Genomic DNA, 25325 nt, shown 5'->3' on the forward strand with positions numbered 1-25325 from the left:
TCTCAACGTAAACCCAACCTACAAGCTGTATATTTACATGATGGAGTTTCTTTTGCTCCTCGTCCCTACTTTCAACGGTGGGCCGGTTGCTACAGTATTCTTGTCCTCTCTTTTCCAATAAAAGAAATGAAAAATGTGAGCCAGCTTCATTTTTTTTTCCACACCCAAAAGTGCTCTCCCTGTATATATAGTAGAATAGAAAATAGACGTACCTCATGAATGCTATAGGTAATTATAAACTGACTCAAAACATCCTGCCTCCTCCTGGTAGCTGCTAGTCAGTGTAAAATTACATCAAAATTTCTAAGCCGGCTCTCTACTCCAGTGATATCCTTTCTCCTCCCTCCCATGTCCGGCACAACCCCTGTTCTTCATCCTCTTCTCCATCTTCTTGTTGCCTTATTTTTCCTAAATAGCTATGCCAGAGGTAGGAGTACTCACCTCTGTGAACGCCCTTCCTCCTGTGGGAATTTCCCTAACGTCAGCTACCCCTTTCGATTTAAAGGTGACCCAGACAACTGCGGAAACGCAAACTACGAACTGGTTTGCCAGAATAACCGACCCATGCTTTCCTTATTTCCCGGAAAATGGTACCATGTCAAGGCGATCAACTACTCAGATCACACGATCCGATTAGTCGATGTCGGGGTACGTGAAGGGAATTGCTCATCTCTTCCCCTTCACTCTTTATCGGTAGACAACTTTACTAGTGATTATAACAAAGGGACCGGACATCACAAGCTTTCGTCGTTCTTATGGGAACATACGGATGCAGCCCTGTTCGTGGCTTGCGAAAAACCAGTGATATCTCCACAGTACGTTGACGTTAATAATGCTTCTAGAGATTGTAGTATTAACAGAGACGTTCTAGTGGGCTCATCTTCTTCCCACGACCACAACCGGCAAAGGTACTCGTACTACGTAGTGCCAGGCGACATGAGAGCCGGGGATTTGGCGGATCATTGCAGGGTAGACAAGGTCTTTCCTACGACGCCGTGGTCGAGAGATAGAGATATTAATGGTAAAAATCCTGAACCCAAAAACAACTTATCTTTGGTGGAAGTCCACAAGAAGTTGGAGTATGGGTTTCTTGTCTCGTGGGACAGCATTCTGTGTGAGGATTGCACAGGACTAGGCCGTTGCTCCTTCGACTATGGTTATTACAAAGTCAAGTGCAACATGCGGCCCTATACATGTGAGTAAATATATTCTACTAGTCCTTTAACACTTTTTTTCTTGTGGGCACTAATCAATTCTTGGAGCTAGGCACCCACACCTTCACAGGAGAGCATGCAATTTTGTTAACCATTCACCCTCACTTGGGTATGCTCATGCCATATCTCACTTTGATAATTTAACTAATTCATTTGGTCCAGATTTTCATTTAGAGACCATGACAAAATTGAGACTAATCAGCGATATCAGTAAGAACTTGATCTAAGAGTTCAAATTTCTAGTTAAGAATTTTCAACAGAAAAATGAACTTCTAGATGATACAATTGTCGATATTCGGTTCGGTTGAGCTGTAATTTGTCATAGTCTTCTAACAAATGACTCCAAACAAAATAAACGGTTTCGATCATTGAAGTGATATGCGGAATGAGTACATCCTCGCCGTGGGTAAACAAAATTGCTCTCCTTTCACGTGTAAGCATGTCAAATGGTAGTGGAAGTAGGCCCAATAGAATTTGTCTTAGCTTTGAGCAGACAAGACCGGGAAACCCCGCATTACCAAAACAACGCTAAACAATTCTTTCTTTCCCCACTTGAGGGAGAAGATTTTTGCATGTAGGTGTCATTTTGAGATCGATGTTTAATTATGTCATCTTATTTTATTTGCCGTTCGCTGACATAGCTTACTCCCTAAAACATTGCAGATATCTTGAAGATAATAGCCTTTCGTAAGTAGTTTCTTTCTCATCCATATTTATTCCATTTCACATTCGTAGAACAAATATGATTGGCGTACTTGTATCTAGAGGTGTCAAACGGACCAGGTTGGCACGGCACGATACAGGCACCACACATTTAAATGTGGCATGGGCATGATTTTAGACGAACACAGTACGACTCGACACAGTTTTAGACTAGCACGGCACGGGCATGGACACTACACGAAAGTGGGCCTGACACGACACAACATGACATGGTTCTCAACGGACACGACACAGGGATGGCACACCAAATATTAATTGTAATATTCTCTCCGCCCCTTTTATAAGTGTCCATTTTGTAAAATTAGTGGGTAAAAGTTGGTACATTTTTCATTTTGCCCTTAAAAATATATTCCATTTTGAAAAATTAGTGAATAAAAGTATAATGATAATATCTTCATAGAGGGTAAATGAGAAAGTTATATTACTCCATCCATCCCTTTTTTAGAGTCCAGTATTCCATTTTGAGTTGTCCCTTAATAAGTGTCTATTTTGTAAAGTTAGTAGATAAAAGTAGGTATATTTTTCATTCTGCCCCTAAAAGTATATTCCATTTTGAAAATTTAGTACTCCCTCTGTCCCTTTTTAAGTATCTTACTTCGTAACTCTAACTTATTAAAAAGACATCATCATTATACCTTTCACATCAATTTTTTCCTCCACTTTCCCTACTTACCCATCATCATTACATTTTTACTCACTAACTTTCTAAAATTGAATCTTCTTTTAGGGACAAAATAGACAATGCACCAACTTTTACCTACTAACTTTACAAAATGGACACTTATTAAGGGACAATCCAAAATGGAATACTGGACTCTAAATAAGGGACGGAGGGATTAAGTAAAAGTGTTACAAAGTTGGACACTTGAAAAAGGACGGAGAGAGTATAACTTTTAGAGTTCAATGATCATATTGTCTCCTTAAAATTTAGATTTACGAAATGAGACTCTTAAAAAGGGACGGAATGAGTAAAAAAAAAATTAATTTCTTATTTTATACGGTAACATAACACTTTTTGTGTTGATAAATATTTTTACACTTTTCAGAATTTTTTTTCCCGACGAAACTCGATTGGAGATGTGCCAACATGAGCATGAGACCATCAAAAAATGGAATGGTACGACACAATTAAGTAAACGGGTCGGCACGGCACGGCACGACACGATAAAGTAAATGGGCTAGCACAACACGGCAACCAGGATATAGAATGGAATTCTGCTTGTGTACAGAATCTAGAGAGAAAGATACACAGACTTGTATTTTTTGCTCTCTCTATACGAAATGACCGGTTTTCCAATTTCATTTATTCATTGCTAATTTGCTTCTTCACACGTGAAAGAGTAATATTCTATATTCCAATCTATGATACTGATGGAGTGTATTTTTTGTAAAAAAAAAAGGGAGTTTGAAAATCAATTTTTTCAAAAGAAATTGATCAAATGGAGAAAGTTCTTGAACATGGTCGCATACCTATTTGCATTTTCACTGAATGTTGGAAGATTTTTCTCGCAGATTACGTCTTTCCTTGGATCAAAATCCCCGGTAAGATTATCCACTATTCTTTTGCGTTTCATTAGTGCTCAGCCCAAGCAAATATATATACAGTATGACAGGTAGAACACCGCATTTTTGCAAATGATACAAAGCATGGAATGAACTATTGTGCCTCAATCCTTAGTCCCGAAAACTTAATCGATTTTTGTCCAAATTAATAAGCTTCCAACTACATGATCGTGCCTCAAGATTGGTTTGTTTTGATATTTCTAGAAATTGTTAGGTTGAGAGGCCGGGACTTGGAAATTTTGGAACAAATGATCAGCCCATTGAATGACAAATCCAGTAAATAGATGGCGATATAGGTAGCACAAGCCAAGTTCTCATAAGTTTTTGCTTCATGTTTTGAACTCCCTGAGCAGGATTGTTTCTTGGTGCAAGAACTTTATGTGGCTTTCTAGGGCTCTTTGCCTTTTTGATCTGTAAGTTCAGAAGAAGACATTTGTCAATGTTCGATACCATTGAAGGTTTTCTCCAAAGTCAGAACAACCTGATGCCGATCAGGTACTCAAATTCCCAAATAAGGAAGATGACCAGAGGTTTCAAGGACAAGTTGGGGGAAGGAGGCTATGGTTCTGTATACAAAGCGAAGCTCCGAAGCGGGTATATCGCGGCGATAAAGGTTTTAGAAAAGTCCAAAGCCAATGGCCAAGAATTCATCAATGAAGTAGCAACCATTGGAATGATTCATCATGCCAATGTGGTCCGACTAATCGGATTTTGTGCTACGAGATCTAAACGAGCTCTAGTCTACGAATTCATGCCTAATGGCTCTCTTGAGAAATACTTATTTTCTCAAGAAGGGATTGTCTCTTTGAGTTGCAAGCAAATGTACGACATTTCTCTTGGAGTGGCACGTGGGATTGAATATTTGCATTGTGGATGTGACATGCAAATCTTACATTTTGACATCAAGCCTCATAACATTCTTTTAGATGAGAATTTCAATCCAAAACTTTCGGACTTCGGACTTGCGAAATTGTATCCAACGGATAATAGCATAGTGTCTCTTACTGCGGCAAGAGGAACATTGGGCTACATGGCTCCAGAGTTGTTCTACGAAAACATTGGACGTGTTTCATACAAAGCTGATGTCTACAGTTACGGAATGTTATTGATGGAAATGGCAGGCAGGAGGAGGAACTTGAATGCGTTTGCTGATCACGCAAGCCAAATTTACTTCCCTTCATGGATTTATGACCAATTCAAAGAAGGGAAAGAGATAGAAATGGGAGAAGTCACGGAGGAGGAAAGGGAGATGGTGAGGAAGATGGTTATAACAGCATTGTGGTGCATCCAAATGAGACCTAGCGATCGTCCTTCGATGAAGGAAGTTGTAGAGATGCTTGAAGGAAATGTTGAATCTCTTGAAATGCCCACCAAGCCTTTCTTAACTCCTCAAGAGATACCAGTTGAAGATCAATGAATCAACTGATAGCCATTCTACCAGCTGTTGTCACAAGGTTTTGTAATTTAGAATAAGTGCATTATAATAGACTAATTATCAACTAGTGGTGTAATATTTTTATGGAGGAAAGGTCACGACATCCTCTAATAAACAAGGCAGATAGATAGTCTTCTTCAAGAATATTAGACTGAAATTATATACAAGAACTGATTGTCTTTAATTTTGGCTTTCACCTTTTTCTAGTTAAAACTAGCTGAAGCACTCGAGAGAGCTCCGATAAGGTTTGGAATGCAAAAACGGGACAGAAGAAGTCGAACAGAAAAGAGCAGAAATTAAACAAAACAAAGGTCCCTAACTAAAGGTACATACAATTCTAAGCTGTAAAGAGTAGAACCACAAAAACCATACCAACCATCCTGCTCATTCCCATCACAGTGTCCGCAAAGGCAAGGCAGAGTGGCTAGAGGTTGCTTTGGAATCTGGTACAGAAAAAGTATCACACACTCAGTAAAAAGTAAAAACATATAGATTACATAAACAAATGAGTAGCAGTGACAAATGACTGACCATCAGAATCATTCCGCATCCAGTCTTGTGCACACATAAGGGCTTGCACAGTATCCGGTCTAAGTGAACTCCGGCATTGATCAAGCATTCGATCTCCGGTGCTGAAGGCTGACTCGATTGAAACTTTTGACATGGGAATTCCCAAAATGTTGCGTGCCATCATTGACAGGATGGGATACCTCGGAGTGTGAACTTTCCACCAATTCAAAATGTTGAAGTCCATATTCCGAGGAAACAAAGGCTCCTCCAAATACTTATCCAAATCGGACTTGGTGTTTTGGCTCTGTGAAGTTTCATGGAGGAAACGGTCAAAGCCTGTTAGCCTATCCCTGGATTCATTCCCACCCCCTACCTGACAAGCCAAACCTTGACCCTGAGAATCCAAAGGGGAGCATATTGCATGGCCATTGTAAAGAGCCTTCATACAGTTGGACACAATGTCAATGCAATCTGTTGAGCTGTCGTCATAAATCTGCGGATAGTAATATTCGACCAACTTCATCTTAAACCGAGGATCCAAGATGGCTGCAACCGCCAAAGCCAAGCTGCAGTTCTTCCAGTATTCATCGAATTTGGTTTTCATCTTCAATGCCAGTGAACTAACATAAGCATCTGCGTTCTGGCACCACTCAATCAACTGCAAATGAACATCACAAATCTCGGGAAAATATATATTTGCAGTTGGATACTTTGTCCCTGTGAAAACATTAGTAACTTCAAAAAAGAGCTTAAGATAGCTGGTAATGGCACTTGTTCTGCTCCATTCTACCTCAGACGGGCACATTTTGTAGAGGGGGTCTTGTTCTTGTAGAAGAGAAAATGCATCTTTGTACTGTAAAGCAACTTCGAGCATAAAATACGTTGAGTTCCAACAAAGAGGATTATCATGACATAAGCAATTATTGCAATCAACTCCCGCCAGCTGGGCTACCTCATTGAACTTTTCTTGTGTTGCTCGTGAACTTCTAAAATACCTAATGATTTCGCGTATCTTATGGATTACCTCTGATAGTGCTTCCAATACATCTTGAACCATAAGTTTGATGATATTTGCTGCACAGCGCACATCAAATAATTGACCGTTGCAGAGAAGAAACCTATTCTGGGAGAGTCGGTCTCGAATTCTAACAACAACGTTGTCATTTGTAGAGCTACTGTCGCACGTCATTGAAAACAATTTCCGATCGATATCCCAGTCCATTAGATACGTCATGATAACTTCTGAAAGTATGTCTTCTGTGTGAGAAGGATCAACCTTAATAAAACTCAAAGTTTTCTTCTTTAACTGCCAATCACCATCAATGAAGTGTGCCGTCAAAGAAAAGTAAACAGAATTTTCATTGGCAGACCACATATCAGCACTAAGGCTGATTTTACCAGTTAACTTATCGAGAACTTCATATACTTTCTGCTTCTCTTTTTGATAAATCTCAATACAGTCTGCCTCAACCCCAGTAAATGTCACCAACTCAAACAAAGGCTGAAGATTCCTAACAAATAGCTGGAATCCGACATGTTCAACAATGGACAAAGGATAACCATGCAAAATAATCATGCGGGCAAGATCAAATCGGCTCCTCTTATTGTCAAAGCTGCTATTACCAGAAGTAATGGCGCCATCATTTGTTTGTTCTCGTTCATATCTAGTATGCACAAAGTTAGGCCTTTCGCCCTTCCTCTGCTCTTGATTAAAATTATAATTTGTAAAGGCAACGGTTACTTCTTTTTTCTTTCCCTTCACTGAAAGCAGTTGAGAAACGTCATGGTTTGATCTTCTTCTACATCTGATTAAATGGTTCCTCAAATGTGATGTCCCACTAGTACTTGAACCACTGAGTTTCTTTTTGCAATGCCTACAAACAGCCATATAGGATTCTCCTTTTTTTACCCTGTCAAAATCATTCCATACAACGGACTTCAATCGACTAGAATCGACAATAACTGCCTCCTCTGATATCTCCATTGTACACTAATCTGCACGTGATAGCAATGGACTTCAAATGATAATAGTTCTCAGGGGAAAAAATCTCCATTAAAATAAGGTCACACTAAAAGTTGTTTTATTTCCAGAACCAAAAACATCTAAATTTACTGCAGCAGCAATTAGACAAAACCAGCACCAGGCAACATCAGTTCCACTTTTGGTAAAATGGCTATTACTTCCATTGAACACCAAAAATGAGAAACACTTTTGGCAGATGTAAAATGACACTTAATTACCACAACCCATAGTATTGTACAACCCACACTTCTTGGGATACTACCTGCGATGTATGCTAAATCAGGACCATAACAAATGAAACCAAACGCCAGATTGTAGCTCCTTTGGTAAAAATAGTCCGATGCTCCTACCCGTTCAAACAAACGGACCCAATAGTTTAGTATTGTCTTCGAAGAGAAATTCCTCACAATATCACTTTTTGGACATATATTTGCTTGAAACTAATACAAGCCTACTTATATCTAACAGATTACAAAAGGCAAAAAAATCAACTAAGCTCTAAAAACAAATGTAGAAGTACCATCGTACAAGGAATGAAACCCAAGTAGCCCTGGTCTTGTCATCCATCATGTCACTACATCCACCAAAAGCAAATCCAAGGCAAAACTAAAAAGATAAATAAACTCAAAAATAGGCAACGGAAATGAAAAGCCCATTCAGATTCAAAAGGATTGGAGGCAAGGCAGTCAACCACACTCACCCAACGAATTATCGAGTGCTCACGCGCAATGAAGAAATACCAGGATTCAAGGAGAACTCCAAACAAGGCAAATCATGGCAACACTAGCCAAAGCCAAAAAATTTGCAATAGATACTGCACAAACCTATTATCTCCCAGACATAGCCGCCAAAATCAAAGTTACTCGACCATAAGCCCCAACAAAAAAAAAAAAAGCTAAATTCCTATTAAAAATTTCAAAAAAAGCCCTAGTCTAAGACATAACCCTTTGAAATGAAATATATCTATACCATGTGATCACCATAAGTCACCAAATTCAAGAACAACAAAAGTGTAAACAACCCAATTGGAATTTTTCTTTAACAAAACTATTAACTAAACTTATTTCTTCAAGGCGCGACAGCAATTACATATACTGCCTGATATCAAAAAGGGCCATCTAAGTTTTCCAATGAACTATTTCTATATAATGCGCTAATCTACTGAAACATAACCTTTAAAATCAAACACATCTACACTGTGTGGTCCATTCAAGAACTACAAAATGGTAAACAACCCAATTGCAATTTTAAGAAATATAGCAAAGAAAACTCTAAACTAAACTAATAAACTTACTTATTCCAGCATTGCCAAAAGAACTATTATGCTTGAACCCAAAATAACTAAATCAAATAATAAGAACCACAATATCCGCACACTCTAGACTTTCAGAAAATCAAACCAAAAAAATTGGCGCAAACAAGGTTTGACACGAATTAGCTATAAACCCCCAAAACATCCACCAGACCCAGAACCTAAACTGAGAAGGGTCAACCCGCCAAGTTAGGTCAAGTTTGAGAAAGAAATCAAAGAAGCCCGGCAAGACCCCATTCTACCCACCAGACCTACCCGATCCAACGGAGGTAATTATTCGGGTCACAGTATGCTACCCGTTGTAATAACCTATGGACTTCGGATCAGAACCTGACCCCCGACCTTTAAACACGGCCGTGTAACGCAAAGGTAATGACCCAACTAACGCTCGGACTTCGGATTCGGCAGTATAACCGATCCAGAGACCCGAGTTGTATTTATAGTGTGTGTGTGTGTGTGTGTGTGTGTGAGAGAGAGAGGGAGGGAGAGAGAGAGAGAGAGAGCGCGTACAGAGAATGGTGAGGAAGCTGTAAGAGAAGGTGGGACCCGATCGAATGGATGCGATTATGGGTTCTAGGGTTTGCCCGGTGGGAGTTGTAGAGGAGAAAAATAAAGATTTATGGAGAGAGAGAAGATTATGGAGAAGGCGCGAACCCGATAGGATGGGTGGGCCGCTCCCTGGACAAGTCCGAGTCCTTAAACGGCCTTGGACTGGACTTAGTAGTAGGTATTACAAAATTTCTTAGGCCTGGTCCAGCCCGGCCCATCCATATGGATATTTATGGTGTATTTGTTTGAATAGACATTGGGTATTACACGCCTAATGCCAATCCTAGTGTTGAAACTTTCATCCGGTAAATATTGTACTTACAAATAAGGTAGGACACAGGAAAACTATCCATGAGAATAGAGTGGACATCGTGTCATGTCGTTTCATCTCGTGTTTTTTCAATCCTAACCTGACCTGTTTAGCTTTTCATGTTATCGTACTTGTTGTGTCATATTCGTATTCCGTATCAAAAATAACCAACTCTAACCCACTAACTTCGTATCAGGTTCGTTTCATGTTCTCATGTCATGTCGAAAAATTCTCACCCCTACATGAGAGTGTCCATGACAGGAAAATAAAGGGTTCATATTCACGGCACTGAACCCTTCATTTTCTTTTCTGTGATCTGAACCCTGCATTTTTTTCATGAATAGTTTTCATGCACCATATCAATCCTATTGCACGTATTGTTTTTCACTTTTAAAGATCATAAATACTTCTGACAAAAAAAAAAACATCTCTTGCAAAATTAGCATCAAAATCATACTTTAATATCGTTCTTTAAGAGATTTTTTGGAAAAAATATTAATTACTTGTGGAGCACAATCACTCTTCACCCACACCAATAAGTGATGGAGAAGGCCCCTCAAGCATAGCACAACTAATCACTCTTTGTGACATGCTCACCAACTAAGTTAATAAATTTCATTATTCTTTATTATCAACATTCTATATATACTTTTTAAAATACCGAAAGTTATTCGTAAGTTTGTTTTATACCATCTACTACTATATTAATCCATTACCCTTCTTTCTTTCTTTTTAACGACAATGTTTTTTTATTATTAATTTTTGAAAACAAATTACAAAAATTAAAGAGATATAAAGCAAAAGGCATCAAATCAGAGCAAGAGCATACCCAAAAAAGGCACTCCCTCGCTCCGACAATCAACTACTATATACATTAATCCATTACCTTGATTACATTGCTAGCTAGATGAAATTATTCAACAAATTTTGAAGAGCAACTTTAATAACTTTCTTTTATTTATTCAACTGCTTTTTCTTTTTTTTTTTTGATAGGCAAAAGATTTTATTAAAACTCAACAAAGGGTACATCAAGAAAAGACCAAATACAGACCACTGAAAAAGAGGAACTACATAGGCCTAAGGTAAAACAAAATAAAAGAACATCACATTCAATGGAGATTGAATGTTTCCAACTGATAGATTAACTCAACAAAGGTGAAGCTCATCTCCTCCGCATTTCCAGTACCGCCATATGCGGCATTAGCAGAACCCATTATAGCATGAAATCCCAACACCAGTTCACAGCACTTATCCTTAATACCATAGCATCAGCAGACGGACCAAAACCTGTTCAGCACTATTATCTAATTTGTGATACCACGACAAGTAGTACCCATGGCCCAACAGCAACATCATATTTTTGGTACTCTTAAGTAATGTCAGAACATCAACACCAGCAACCAAAAACCATCTTCAAAAACCATCTTCAACTGCTATTATTCAACTGCTATAATGTATTTAATAACTTTCTTTTATTTATCTTTTTGAAGAGCAACTTTCTTTTATTTTTAGTAACTTTCTCCTCAAATTTTGAACCTTTGATTTCCCGAAATCTGTCTTCTATTTCCATAGGTATGGTAAATCAAGTCGATGAATCAAAAAGATTTAGGAAAATTATTAGACAGATCGACAAATTAAAATCTTTTAAAGTTTGTAATGGTGATCAGTACCAAACGAATATATAATATTTCATTATTTTTATAAGTACTAACACTAATAGAGAGAGAGAGAGAGAGAGAGAGAGAGAGAGAAGTTGATATTTTGTTGTCTCAAATACATTAGTCATACTTCACATTTTAAGAAAGAGAAAATTAAATTGATAGGTGTCATAGTGCTTAAAGGTTCAACTGGAATACTTTAAAACCTGGCATAATAACCTTTAAATTTATGAGTTGATCAGTTCTACTTCTTAATTAATGAGTTGTTTGGCGCTGATAATTATTACCCACACCAAATCCAAGTACTCATCTACTAATTAATTAAGGTCCAACCTTGACTCACCCAATGACCCAAATTATATGATTATTATTTAATTTTCTTTTGTGTATATGTGTTGCTCCTAGCTAGAGTTCATTACCCAGAAGAAAAGTATGATTGAAAGTGAAGTGATCCGCGAAGTCAAGGTCAAGGTGGGGTCGCCTAGTTAGAGTACTACTTCATACATTATATATGCGTATATTTGATATACACACATTTACATCCTAGCACCAAACCCGTGTTTTGTCCGTGCATAGTACGTGCAAATAAAAGTTATACAACCGTATGTTAAGCTGAAAATATGTTCTCCAAATATTATGTTCACTTTAACATACAGTACTTGTACATGTGTTATGTGGCTATATGTGAATATGTGTATGTACACATTCAATCCACCTGATCTTCTCAGTAATGAACTTCGGCTCGAAGGACCACGAATACATAACAGAACGTAATAATCACGATTCGCCTGAAGTTATCATCATCGTACACGGCCAGCTCCATTAACACCCCGGAAAACAGCATCCGCAAGCCCCAACTCCATAAATGGCATTGCGACTCATATTAGAAGCATCACGTAACAGCTTGACATCACCATGAAAACAAAGAAAATGACCGTCTTGTCCGTGATTCGGTTCAATCCGAACCCAATCAGAAGCATAACACAGTCCACAATGGTTTTCTTCAACCATCGGTAGCGGCGAGGTCGACCCATTCTCTCCTGTGGGCTTTTCCGCTCGGTTATAATTCACACAACGCCCACATGGATAAGGATAACAGATATGACAATAAATGCTCCATTGACGGGATGATTAGCAAGTAGCTGGTTCACTTTCTTGTTTTGTGAACTCAAGATGACCGAAGTGGTAAAAAGGATCGCCAAAAAGCACATGATCGCAATGAATAGCCTACGGTCCATGGTCACCAAATCTACATAAGAACAAAGAGGCATAAGCAATCCTGCAACAAAAAGGCAGGCATGGTTTGTAATTGACAATGAGGGTTTTTGTACCTTTAGAAAAATACTAATTGGCTTATTGCGGGCATTATAGGCATGGTTTATGCATGTTCTCTCTACATTTTTGCCTTGCAGAACAAGTAAAAGCGAGGGTACGGTTTTAAGGATATGGGCCACGTGCATTGTCTGTCGTTTGAGAATGAAATGGACAGTGGAAGACATTGGGGTGGATAAGTTTTTTCTCTTATTGGTATAGTATTGCTTTTCTTATGTTAAACTGGGAAAAACTCTCATACTTTGATTTTCTTAATTTTCAGTTGTTTCACAAGTGGGTATTTTGATCGATTTACGCACACCTCGATCGATCTTGAAACCTTGAAATTAATGAAAATACAAACTTTACAGTAGCTCAAGGATTTTCCGTTGGCAACTCGATCGAGAGTTGACTATTAGTTTTTGTCGTACAGAATTCGACCGAATTTTTTTCAATTTTTTTGAGATGTAACCAAAGTATAGTACTCCATTCAATATGAAGTTCAAGAAAAATCTTTATTGTAAATTGTTAAGGCAAGTTACATGCAAGCTGTCAATATTGTCACTTGATAATTAAAAAGAAGAAGTGGCACAAAAAGGGAATTACTTCCCTGATCTCGATCGACTTTTTCAACCTCCGATCGACCTCTTTCTGGCTGGTGGGCTCCTATAGATCAGCCAAGTCAAGACTAAGGTGGGTGGAAGAGTTTCTATAGACAGCTGATCGACGGCAACTCAACACTCTTTTTCTAGGCTCGGGGATCGATGATCACCTTTTCTTGCTGCCAGAGCAGGAAGAAGGAGACTTTGGAGAAGAATCTGTTTAATTTGGGTTTCCAAAATACTAATTCGCACCCCTGGGAAAGTTTCTCCACAAGTTCGTCAAAATGTACAGGTACACGCAAACCTTATTGCGGAAACGAGGATGCATGGATAATACTGCATGCATATGCAACTATATATGGCTCTTTTTCTAAAGTTATACTACTGGTAGATCAAAAACATCTAATGTTATCTCAACCAAGTGGCAGAGCTAATCAAAACAATAGCCATCACCATTAGTACCCCAAAAACAAACAACATCTGCGAAGCCTAACTCTCCATAGAGGTAGGGCTGCAAACGATCCGAGCCGCTCGCGAGCTCGGCTCGATAACGGCTCGGCTCGGCTCGGTTCAAGACAAAAACGAGCCGAGCTCGAGCTCGAGTCTTGGGCTCGTTTCATAAACGAGCCGAGCTCGAGCTAGTCAAAACTCGGCTCGAATTGGCTCGCAAGCTCGATTATATAATATATTTATATATATATTTTTACATATTTATATATATATTTATATATATTTGTTTCATAAACGAGCCGAACGAGCCGAGCTCGAGCTCCGTAAATACCTATCGAGCCAAGCTCGAGCTCGAGTTCTGCAGCTCGTCACGAGCTCGAGCCGAGCTCGAGCCAACTAAATTTTTGCCGAGCCGAGCTCAAACACTCTAAAACTCGGCTCGGCTCGGCTCGTTTGCAGCCCTACATAGAGGGCACTAGGACCCAATTAAATCAATAAACATCCCATAAAAGAGATTATATATTATCGTCATAAGGACAAAGAAAACGATTGTGTTGTCGGAGGTAGATTTAGTCTCTCGCGCTCGACCACCACCGCATCTTCCGACGCCAAGCTAAGTACTTCTCCATTTTTAATTTCCATCTATTCCTCAAGTGCAATTTTGCTTATATATCCACCTAAAAAGTGGGTGAACATTACTTTTCATTCGTTATTAGTAACAAGATGTGGAACTTACTTTTTTAGTGCGTACTCATTTACTAATTTGGCTCAAACCCGCCCATTTGTCACCCTTAAATCCAAGTACTCATCTACTAATTAAGATCAAGCCCTGACTCACCCAATGACCCAAATTATATGATCTAAAATCATGTTCATATTTATATGTGCATTTACATATCCCGATATACATATACATAATTAGTAGCGGATCCAAAAATACAACTCAAATGAAATACTCCCTGTGTCCTAATTCAATTGTCATTTTTGGGAGTTCGAGCCACTTTTCAATTGATTATATCTTGTAATTTATAATATTTTAGATAATTTTGAAACAATTGTATTATAAAACAAATTGAGATCTATCAAACAAGATCCATATTAGATATAAAATTCATTACCAATTTAAAGATATAACTAGTTTTTTTATCCAGTTAAAATAGAACTGGAACAAATAAATTAGGATGGAGGTAGTACGTTTTAATTGTTAATTTAAAAAATCTTTTTTGATCACGATTCACAATCAAGTACATAATGTTATATTCAGTATATGTAAAATATAAAACAAATGGCTAAATTAACTTTGAATTGTACTTTTTATATGAATCCTTCTTTTTTTGTGAACAGAGAAGCAAAAAAAACTATTGATAAGAAAAAAAAGGATTACAAAGCAAAGTTCAAATTGGTAAAAAATCAATAGAGCATCCAGTGGGCCGGCCAAGCCAAAATTCTTTAATTAGAAGAAGTCACACATAACTTCAAGAATACCTACAACCCTTATTCGAACTATCATTAAAAACACGAGAAATTTAAATTACCTCTAAGGATAGAAAAGTACTATTGCATGTTAATTCTCATTTAGGATGGACTCATATTTTATTTACATCTAAAGACGATCACATTATGAAGATTATCATTTTACCCCTCAATAGATAAATATAATTTTATACTTTATTATTTTTTCCTATTATAGGATAAGGTACCCTAAGATTTAGGCATTTTCATAGGATTTTAGAATACATTTTATATTATAGGGTTTAGTGGTTTATATCAATTTTAAGAAAGAGAACAAACAAAACGTATTTTCATTTCAACTGAATCTGTTTTTCTGAGATTACAAAGCACTGTTCTCTTGCTATTTATACCACCAAGACCTAAAAGAAACACACGTCATTCTCAGACTTGTCATTGGATGAAAGAGAAGCACACGGATTGCTGAGCTGGCACCTAGCTGACCTGGAGTTGAACATAACAAATGACTTTCCCAAACTGCTCTGAACTGCTTCTAATTAACCCTTAACGCTCCAGATTTGCCAACCTTAACCACCCTTAATGAGCTGGCTTAACACCCCCCGTCAAACTAATGGGTGGATCACCAACCATTAGTTTGGATTTGAGCAACCTGAACCGAGAAACAGGCAAGCCTTTGGTGAATATATTTGCAATTTGTGCATGAGTCCCAATGAAATAAAGAACAATCTATTTGGCCAAAACTTGTTCGCGGATAAAGTGATAATCTAGTTCTATATGCTTGGTCCTGGCATGGAAAACAGGATTATTGGCCAATGCAATAGCAAACCTATTATCGCACCATAGGACATGAGGAGGGGAGATGGGAACCTTCAATTCAGTAAGCAACTGCTGTATCCACACCAAGTCGGCAGCTGTATGAGCCATGGCACGATATTCGGCCTCTGTAGAGGAACGAGCAACAGTGTGTTGCTTTTTAGCACACCAAGACACCAAATTGGAACCAAGAAAAATGGCATAACCAGTTGTGGATCTCCTATCCACAGGATCCCCTACCCAATCAGCATCAACAAAGGCAGTTAAAGCCACAGAACCAGCAGTAAAATGCAGCCCTTGAGTGATTGTACCCTTAATGTACCTCAGAATACGTTTAACAGCCCCATAGTGACTCATTTTAGGTTGATGCATATGTTGACACACCACATTCACAGGAAAAGAAATGTCAAGCCTAGTGAGAGTGAGATATTGTAAGGAACCAACTAGAGATCTGAACAACTGAACATCCAGAAACAAAGGATCAGTAGGATCAAGAGGAACTTTAGCAGAACTAGGAGAAGAACTAGGCTTGCAGTCCTCTAAACCTACCTTGCGCAAAATATCAGAAGCATACTGAGCTTGAGATAAGAAGAGACCTGTCTCAGTAGTGGTCACTTCAAGCCCCAGAAAATAATTCAAACTGCCTAGATCTTTCATAACAAGTCTCTTCTTATCTCAAGCTCAGTATTGCCTTGGTTTTGATCTATGTTGATGATATGAAAGATCAAAACTGGGCTTGCAGTCCTCTAAACCTACATTTGTTATGAAAGATCTTTCATATCATCAACATAGATCAAAACCAAGGTAATGCCTGACTCTTGATGAAGAACAAACAAAGAAGTGTCTGCCTTGCTGGAAACAAAACCCAGAGAAAGCAAGTAGGAAGAAAACACGGCATACCAAGCTCGTGGAGCTTGTCGAAGACCATATAAAACTTTGGTTAACTTGCAAACATGATTAGGGTGATGAGGATCTTTGTAGCCCATTGGTTGCTTCATATACACAGTTTCTGAGATCAGCCCATGTAAAAAAGCATTGGAGACATCCAATTGTCTCAAAGGCCAGCCAAACTTAAAATAATCCTAAGAGTTGGTTGCTTGATGACCGGACTGAAAGTCTCAGTGAAATCCATCCTCTCATACTGTTGATTACCATTGGCGACAAGCCTCGCTTTGTATCGAGCTATAGTCCCATCTGAGTGTCTTTTAATCTTGAAAATCCACTGACACCCAATAATATTACCATGAGAAGGAGGAGGAACCAAGGTCCATGTACCTTGTTTGACCAAGGCCTCATATTCCTTAGCCATTGCCTTTTGCCACACAGTATGTTTGACAGCCTCTGTAAAGGTTTTAGGTTCAACAACTGGAGAAACATTAGTAAACAAAGACAAGGGGTGTTTAGGCTTGAAAATGCCCGCTTTAGATCTAGTTGTCATAGGATGAACAAGAGGAAGAGGAGGAGCGACAGAAGGAATAGCAGAAGAAGAAGGAATAGCATTGGAAGACTCAGGTAAAAACAAATCAGGAGAAGAAGTGTGCGTTGTGAAACTTGGACCAGCAGTGACCATGGAGCTAGAAACTGAATCAGAAGAACCAGAGGGAGACAAAGGAGAAGGTAATGGAACTTGGACTATAATGTCATCAAAAGAAGTAAGAGAAATAGGAAAAGAAGAACAAGAAACTGAAGGAAAGGAAGTATGAGAAGCTGAAGCAAGAAGTTTCTGAAAGGGAAAACAGGTTTCTTCAAATTTTACATGCCTTGACACATAGACCTTGTCTGTAATAGGATCATAACAACAATATCCCTTGGAAGTAGAGCAATACCCTAACAACACACATGGCACAAACTTGGGACTCAACTTATGAGAGTTGTAAGGCTTTAACCAAGGAAAGCAGGCACAACCAAAGGGTTTTAAAGCTAAGTAATCAGGAGTAGTATGAAAAAGCAAAACATAAGGAATTTGAAACTGAAGAGAACTATGAGGAAGTCTATTTGCCAAAAAAACAGCTGTAGTTAAGGCTTCAAGCCAAAAATGTGTAGGCATACCAGCATGAATAAGAAGAGTAAGGGTGGTTTCTATGAGATGTCTATGCTTTCTTTCCACGACTCCATTTTGTTCAGGAGTATGTGGACACGAAGTTTGATGACAAACTCCATACAACAGAAACAACTGGTTGAGATAAGTATTCACAAATTCGCCTCCATTATCTGACCTTACAGTCTTAACAGGAGTATTAAACTGAGTTTGTACATAGGTTTTGAATTGAGTAAGCACAACTTTCACATCAGACTTATAATGCAATGGAAATAACCAAGAATATCTGCTAAAATCATCAATTATTAACAGATAATATCTGTAACCTTGAACAGAAGGAACAGGAGCAGGGCCCCACACATCCATATGTAAAAGATCAAAAGGCTTAGAAGAAGTAGTAACAGAAACAGAAAATGGAAGTTTGTGACTCTTGGCTTGATTACAACTAAAACAAGTCACATCAAAAGGTCTATGAACAGGCAGTTGAAACTGCTTTATTAAGGATTGAAACAAAGGAAGACTAGGATGGCCTAACTTTTGATGCCATACAGAAGCAGATGACCCATGAGAAGTGTGAAAGACTTGAGAACCTGAGGTGGAAGGAGCAGCTTTACAGGAGGTCTGAATTGGGTATAAACCCTGAAGACATGGTCCCTTGTGAAGAACTTGGAGTGTGTGATTGTCCTGAATCACTTATCCATTACAATTAAAAATTAGAGAACAATTATTGTCTTTTGCAAACTGGTGCACAGATAACAGATTGTGAGTTATGGCAGGTGAATGTAAAACATGATTTAGTTTGAAGCTAGCATGAGGAGTAGGTAAAAGACCTTTACCAGAATATGACACAGGAATAGAATTTCCATTTCCAACAACCACTCCTTCTCCTGCATGGCAAGGCTGATGAATCTGAAGATTAGCCAAATCATTGGTGACATGTGCTGAGGCTCCACTATCAAAGTACCAGTTTGGAGTGATGGCAGAAGAGTCCATACTAGAAAAGGAAGAAGAGGCATGCTGTACACCTTGATGTCCTCCATGACTGACCATATTTGCTACTGGGGGTGGATAAGAAGTTTTGGGATATTGTGAAGAAGTAGAGCAAGGATACTGTCTAGAAAATCCCCCATTCTGTCCATGAAAACCAAAAAAGCCTCCATTCTGACCATTAAAACCAGAAGCACCATTGTATCCCATCACAGAATTCTGCATTGGAGGTGTAAAACCTGATGGAGTAAAGCCTGAATAACTTCCTTGATTTCCAAACCATGGTAAAGAACCAAATCTGCCAGGCATAAAAGATGGTGGTTGAAATTGTGGTTGAAATTGCATATTTTGCCTGTAATAGCAATACACAGCTGTGTGGTTGTTCTTTCCACAAATTTGACACTCAGGTCTTTGATTGCCTCCAAATCCAAAACCTCGGCTTCCTCTATTTCTGTTGAAACCTCCATCATAAGAGTTGTTTCTGTTTGGCTTAGGAAAAGACTGAGGATAAAATGGACCTGGTCCATTGAACGGTTGAAACATCTGAACTTGAAAGGATGAACCTCCACTATTATTAGAAAACATAGAAGGTCCAGAGGATGAACTTGGATTAAAAGGTTGAGGTTTGGTCATTTCAAGTAATTTGGATACACTTTTGCAGAGTTTAACTCATCTTTGTGAGTTCGTGTCTCCTCAGAATGAAGTATTGTGGTTAATTCCTCAAAAGTAATATCTCTTCCTCTAGCATCAATAGCTGTTCTCAGTTGTTTAAACTCCTCTTTTGGTAAACCATTTAAAGTATAGAAAACCAGATCATCATCATCTATATGATGTCCCACAGCCTCTAATCTCTGTGCATGACTTCTAATTTCATCAATGTAAGTATCCTTCCTGTTTTTGTTACACTGTACAATCTACTTTTCAAATCATGAATGCGTGATTTAGAAAGAGAATTAAATCTCTGTGCCAATGAGAACCAAACTTGAGAAACATATTCAAGCCCTAGAACATGAGGCAATGTAGTTGAGGACAAACTTGCTGTCAAACACGATAGAAGTTGATTATTTATCAACATCCACTTAGCATATTCAGGATTCACAACCGTATTATTCGAAGAATCTCGAGCGGTAGAAGAAGGACACTGAGTAGTTCCATCTAAAAACCCTATGTAGCCATTCGCACGAAATGCATTCATCACTTGTGTTTTCCATAACAAATAATTCCCAGAGTCAAGTTTAATGTTTACCAGAGAATGAAAATTGGAAACAAGAAACGCAAGAGCAGGCGGAATTACGGCCGAGGAAGAAGATGATTCCGTCATTTCTTGAAATCAAAACTGAATGAACTTCAACACCGCTGAACAAAACTTTGAATTTGTACTGAATCTTTGAGAAATTCGTCAGGATCAAGATGAACGACTCTCGTCACAATGCTCTGATACCATATCAATTTTAAGAAAGAGAACAAACAAAACATATTTTCATTTCAACTGAATCTGTTTTTCTGAGATTACAAAGCACTGTTCTCTTGCTATTTATACCACCAAGACCTAAAAGAAACACACATCATTCTCAGACTTGTCATTGGATGAAAGAGAAGCACACGGATTGCTGAGCTGGCACCTAGCTGACCTGGAGTTGAACATAACAAATGACTTTCCCAAACTGCTTTGAACTGCTTCTAATTAACCCTTAACGCTCCAGATTTGCCAACCTTAACCACTCTTAATGAGCTGGCTTAACAGTTTAGGCACTTTTATAGGGTTTAGGGTTTCAGGCACTTTCATAGGGTACTCTAGGGTTTAGATTTAAGTAATTTCATCGGGTTTAAGTTTTATGCACTTTCATATAGTACCCCAGGGTTTAGGCTTATTCACATTTTAGTGGTTTAGACACTTTTATATGGGCAATTTGAAAAAAATATTTCCGAAGTAATTAACGGTGTGTTTCCTGTTTTTTCCTAAACCTACACGCGAAAACTCCTAAAAACAAAAACGAGCTAGGTTTCGGGTTTTATTACATGGCCTGAACGTGTCTATTTCTGGTTATTCAATTAATTTCCAGCCTCCCTTGTTTATTCTGTGTTATCTTTTCCGTATTGTGTTCAAGTCGTATTGAATCTATTGATATGTATGTGTTAAAATTTTCCAACCGAACTCTACCCCGAATACGACTCCCTTCATATTTGTTGTTCTACGTACAATGGAAAAGTTGAGTTGATGTACACTTTTTGTGTTGGTTTCATTGTGGCGATCAATAATAATGGAATATCCCTCCAATGGGTGGAAATCATCACTTCTTTTTTTGTTTTCGGTAATGTAAGGTGTTTCGGATCAGTTTGTCTGCACCTCATATTAATTCTTACAGCTCCTTTTAAAGTCGTTCCACATACTTATGCGTGAAAGTGGATCGCCTTAAGAGTTGTTGGCAAATTGAATGAAATCTAATACCTTAAAATGAAACATAATATTTAAATCTCAGACTAAGATCACTTGAACAACTCAAAGGTTAAATCATCACTTCTTTTCTGTCATCTATCCATTGGAAAAGCGGATCAAAAAAAAAAAAAAAAATCCATTGGAAAAGAATAGTAGTCAAAGTTGGATGCATAGGGGAGTGAGAAAGGTAAGGTATCTTCATTGTAGAGTACCACTTTTTGGGATTTGTTGGGAGAAAAAAAGTTTCAAATGCCATGCATGCCAAAACCTGGCACTTTTTTCCATTTCTTGCCCTCTCTCATTGCCTTTACTTTTCTTGTTGTTGCAGAAAAGAAGCCTTGGGCTTACCCCAAAAGTTATGCTTTACTTCGGTTTCATCATCAACCTCACATGAACGTTCCTGTTAAAACCTAACACCTCTAACTCTTCCCATGGCATCATCTCACAATAACTTCTTCTTCATTTCGTTATTAATCACAGTACTAGCTGCAGAAGAAAAGTAGCTCATAGACATGGGCGTTCTCGGAGCTATGGCAAGGAATTTGGATGCACTCGTTGGGTACCCTTTTTCTCTCACAAAAGTGATATTATATGTGCATGAAAAAATAGGTTGTTGGCTTTCTTTTCTTTTTTGGTTCGACGGTCAAAGGTGCCTGAGTCGAGTCAGCTTATGACTTCGACTGTTACCCTTCCAGTCCGGTCAAAGGTAGATTATCCGCCCAGGAGCTAGGGTTGTTTTTATTCATATGCATGGAAATTGATCTTCAAATTCATGTGATATCACCTCGGCTGGCAATTAGTGTTGGTGAATTATTGTATGTGATTCTCGGTCCCATGCAGTCTGTCTCATCCTTTGACCCCTTTTAGATAGGTAATCAAGTAAAAATAAGGGATAGAAAAGTACGATGGGACAAGAAAGGGGATAAGGATTTTGAACTCTGGAGTATACTATTGATGAACTTAAAATGAATGCTTTAGAAGTACAACTAATATTAATAAAATCATGATAGATGAAAGAAAATAATGACTTTCTTGAATTTTTCGCGTTCAAGGCATGTTATAATATTGTGTAGGACGTGTTTCGATGTACCCTTTTGTTTAGTTCTAATAAAATCTTTTTGCCGATAAAAATAAAAATACGGTGTTTCAATACAAACCCTTAATTTGGGTGTACAGTATGCCACATACTAATTTTTATAGCTCGTGTTATGAGATTAATTTGGGGGGCCAATATACAAATGCGTACGAGTTTTTTGGTCCAGCATTTGAATTATTGAGGTCGAATCTATGAAACTTTGTGCTCCGAAAAAGCTCGATGCAGAAGTTATAAAATTTGGTGCAAGATATGAAAATTCAATATTTATAGTAGACGTACTTGTCTAACCGTTTCGTTTTGTGGTTGTAAACCAGGCCAGGACTGATGCTTCTTTATCCCTTGTAAGTTGAAATTATTCGATCAATTTTCTTTATTTGTCAGATTTACGACTCGTAAAAAAAAGGGAAAAGAAATTATTGCACGACTAAAATAGCTAGGTATGAAATGAATCAAACAGATACGCGTCAATGCGAGCCATCGAGAGCCCTACAACACTAGATGATCAACAATGGCTAACCTACTGGGTTCTCTACTCACTCATAACACTCTTCGAGCTATCCTGTTGGCAGGTCCTCCAATGGTAAGTAATCGTCTCTGATTTTTCGTATCCAAAGTATATTTAATATTATGCTAAATTAATCAAATTAATAACGTTTAAAATGTTGTGCTAGTATTATTTTTTTCTGGACGAAAAAAAAGAATGGATCAGTAAGCTAAACACACGTGTACATGCCACTACGCAATGAACAATGAAGAAAACAACCCAATCAGAGAAGACATAAACATTTTTTCAGTTGACTCTCCAATTGTGTAACTTTTAACGGATAACACTAGTTTTCATTATTTATCGGACGAAGAAAGATTGTACAAACTACAATGGCTACCTAAAACATGTAGTTGTATCCTAGGGTTTACATGATCACTAATTACCGCAATACCCATGTTTAAGTTTCTCCAGATACGCGAAACCCCGACACAGTCAGCGAACTAGCAATCTGAAATAGCACCACGCTTTACATATCAAATGTCGTTGGAGTCATAGTGTATTCTATATTTACGAACCCAAGTTACGGTGTTACCCAATATATGACAACTTATGAATTGTTTTGTTGCGCGTGGCAGTATTACTGTTTCGAAACTTGATGATTTTTTCTCTTTTTTTTTTGGTCATCCAATTTTCTTGAATGACATGCATGCAGGCTGCCGTTTTGGCCATACGTGAAGCTGGTGTTCTGCATGTGGTTGGTGTTACCGTTCTTCAATGGGGCAGCTTACATATACGCAAACATTGTAAGAAAGTATATCAAAGTTGGAAGCCACGTGAGCTCAAATCACCCTGAGAGCCAGAGGAAAGTCCTTCAGATGATGAGCCTCGACGCCAGGAAATCCGTGGAGAAGTACATTGAAAAATATGGAGAAGATGCCTTTGACCGAGTAGTTAAAGCGGTAAGCATCCTAGTAATAGAGTTGTGTCAGCAATCGTGTCCAGAAAAGTGTGTTCCTAGACTTTTTGCATTTATAGTACCTCTCTCACAAAATTATTTCTAGTACTTCCCCGTGACGCCACAACCACATTTTGAGCTTCATCAATGCGTGGTGATGGACAAGTCTGATCAGGCACCACATAGCTACTCCTCTCTCTCTCTCTCTCTCTCTCTCTCTCTCTCCACGTACGAAAACGCGACATGCTAATTTCATGTATTACTGGAGTTGTTTTGCAGGCTGAAAAAGAAGCAAAGAAACATTGAGGAGGGAGACTGAGCTGAATCTTTGGACTGGATAATACCGGCCTTGTGCATTAATTAACTTGTAACGAAAAAGAAAACAACGATATGGCAGCTGGACTAGGGAGAATGATACATACATACATGCAAACATTTTAGATACCGACAACATATATGTGTGTAGTTGTTCCTTAATTGTACTATGATATACTAGAATCTTTTGACGTGTAAGCCAAGGTACGTAGCTAGCTGAATTACTGAGCCGTCTGACTATATATGCATGGGTGTCTTGGCTATTAAAAACACTTAGAGAAACACTCAAATCTGGTACCGAGAGAGAGAAAAATCTTTAACGGAAAAGGAGGAAATATTATTGAAAGCGAAAAAATTCATCATCTGGGAAGAAGGAAAACACCCATCAAGAGTATAGCTCTTCCCTTCCACCGACGCATTAGGATGATGAAAAGTGAAAACCCTAGGGTGCGGGAGGGGAAGAAGAGAGAAGGCGTCTAGAGTTTTTTTTTTTTTTTTTCTTTCCTTGAGAGAGAGTGGAATTTGCTAACTAATGAAAGCAACAATGGGTGCTTGTGTTTGAATGTGCCAAAAATTGGTTTACTTTTTAACCAATCATCACAGGACATATATATATATATAGCCAATTATATATTGTCTGTCTTTTCTTTTTTGCCAAATCGCATGAACAGTGTAGCAGGCATGTATTCAAGTCCAAGCTTTGATTGTGGAATTCGGGACCATATCCTGTCAAATGTTGTACTGCTAAGAACATTTCCGGAGGTTTTGCCATTTCAGTAGCGCTAAGTTCATATATGTTTTAGCATGTTGTCAGAAACGAATATGAGCTATAACTAATCGATTTTTGGACTATCAAATTTCTTAATAATATTTTTGCCGTTTCACAAAAAAAACTAATCAATTTTTGCTCAATGCTGCAAATATAATTTCATCAGTTTCCTCTCGTGACTTAGGATGAAAGATATCGATTGCCTTGTGATTTTCTCATTTTTATTTGTTAGACGATTAGTTTGGTTTTGTCTAAAATCTTTGTAATGATCTCCGTTTTGTAAGTGTCGCTCGGCGTT

General features: G+C 38.2%; 4 protein-coding genes across 10 annotated transcripts; 2 read left to right on the plus strand and 2 right to left on the minus strand.

Moving 5' to 3' along the window:
• The first annotated feature begins 215 nt into the window (after nt 1-215).
• LOC131329937 (rust resistance kinase Lr10-like) lies at nt 216-5129 on the plus strand. The gene is made up of 4 exons (XM_058363373.1): nt 216-1195; nt 1878-1901; nt 3450-3479; nt 3854-5129. The coding sequence occupies exons 1-4, from the start codon at nt 349-351 to the stop codon at nt 4915-4917; spliced, it is 1965 nt and encodes a 654-aa protein (XP_058219356.1). The 5' UTR covers nt 216-348; the 3' UTR covers nt 4918-5129.
• Nucleotides 5060-9507, minus strand: LOC131329933 (zinc finger BED domain-containing protein RICESLEEPER 1-like). 7 transcript variants are annotated; one of them, XM_058363363.1, is made up of 5 exons: nt 9291-9386; nt 7997-8042; nt 7731-7814; nt 5467-7440; nt 5060-5378 (listed from the first exon to the last, which is right to left on the minus strand). In XM_058363363.1, the coding sequence occupies exons 4-5, from the start codon at nt 7427-7429 to the stop codon at nt 5329-5331; spliced, it is 2013 nt and encodes a 670-aa protein (XP_058219346.1). In that variant the 5' UTR covers nt 7430-7440; nt 7731-7814; nt 7997-8042; nt 9291-9386; the 3' UTR covers nt 5060-5328. The 7 variants fall into 7 exon arrangements, with proteins under 7 accessions (XP_058219346.1, XP_058219348.1, XP_058219349.1 ...); XM_058363365.1 differs by having other exon boundaries at nt 7989-8042; nt 9291-9375; XM_058363366.1 differs by lacking the exon at nt 9291-9386 and adding an exon at nt 8169-8736 and having other exon boundaries at nt 7989-8042.
• A 6349-nt stretch (nt 9508-15856) lies between these two features.
• LOC131328547 (uncharacterized mitochondrial protein AtMg00810-like) lies at nt 15857-16600 on the minus strand. Its single transcript, XM_058361482.1, has one exon. The coding sequence runs from the start codon at nt 16598-16600 to the stop codon at nt 15857-15859; it is 744 nt and encodes a 247-aa protein (XP_058217465.1).
• A 5207-nt stretch (nt 16601-21807) lies between these two features.
• On the plus strand, nt 21808-24456 carry LOC131329962 (HVA22-like protein f). Its single transcript, XM_058363410.1, has 5 exons — nt 21808-21964; nt 22816-22842; nt 22959-23081; nt 23701-23947; nt 24223-24456. Exons 1-5 carry the CDS (start codon nt 21918-21920, stop codon nt 24247-24249), a joined length of 471 nt encoding a protein of 156 aa, XP_058219393.1. The 5' UTR covers nt 21808-21917; the 3' UTR covers nt 24250-24456.
• The last annotated feature ends 869 nt before the right edge of the window (nt 24457-25325 follow it).

The sequence above is a fragment of the Rhododendron vialii genome, chromosome 6a (genome assembly GCF_030253575.1).
Source record: "Rhododendron vialii isolate Sample 1 chromosome 6a, ASM3025357v1".
Taxonomy (NCBI): domain Eukaryota; kingdom Viridiplantae; phylum Streptophyta; class Magnoliopsida; order Ericales; family Ericaceae; genus Rhododendron; species Rhododendron vialii.

Bases quoted from the DNA above. Each gene is read 5' to 3' on its own strand.
- LOC131329937 (XM_058363373.1), top strand. From the start codon at position 349: ATGTCCGGCACAACCCCTGTTCTTCATCCTCTTCTCCATCTTCTTGTT. The intron at 1,196-1,877 runs GTGAGTAAATAT...AAAACATTGCAG, and splicing joins CAACATGCGGCCCTATACAT to ATATCTTGAAGATAATAGCC. The intron at 1,902-3,449 runs GTAAGTAGTTTC...TTTTTCTCGCAG, and splicing joins CTTGAAGATAATAGCCTTTC to ATTACGTCTTTCCTTGGATC.
- LOC131329962 (XM_058363410.1), top strand. From the start codon at position 21,918: ATGGGCGTTCTCGGAGCTATGGCAAGGAATTTGGATGCACTCGTTGG. The intron at 21,965-22,815 runs GTACCCTTTTTC...GTTGTAAACCAG, and splicing joins AATTTGGATGCACTCGTTGG to GCCAGGACTGATGCTTCTTT. The intron at 22,843-22,958 runs GTAAGTTGAAAT...TGAATCAAACAG, and splicing joins CTGATGCTTCTTTATCCCTT to ATACGCGTCAATGCGAGCCA.
- LOC131328547 (XM_058361482.1), bottom strand. From the start codon at position 16,600: ATGAAAGATCTAGGCAGTTTGAATTATTTTCTGGGGCTTGAAGTGACC.
- LOC131329933 (XM_058363364.1), bottom strand. From the start codon at position 7,429: ATGGAGATATCAGAGGAGGCAGTTATTGTCGATTCTAGTCGATTGAAG. The intron at 5,379-5,466 runs GTCAGTCATTTG...TTTCTGTACCAG, and splicing joins GATGCGGAATGATTCTGATG to ATTCCAAAGCAACCTCTAGC.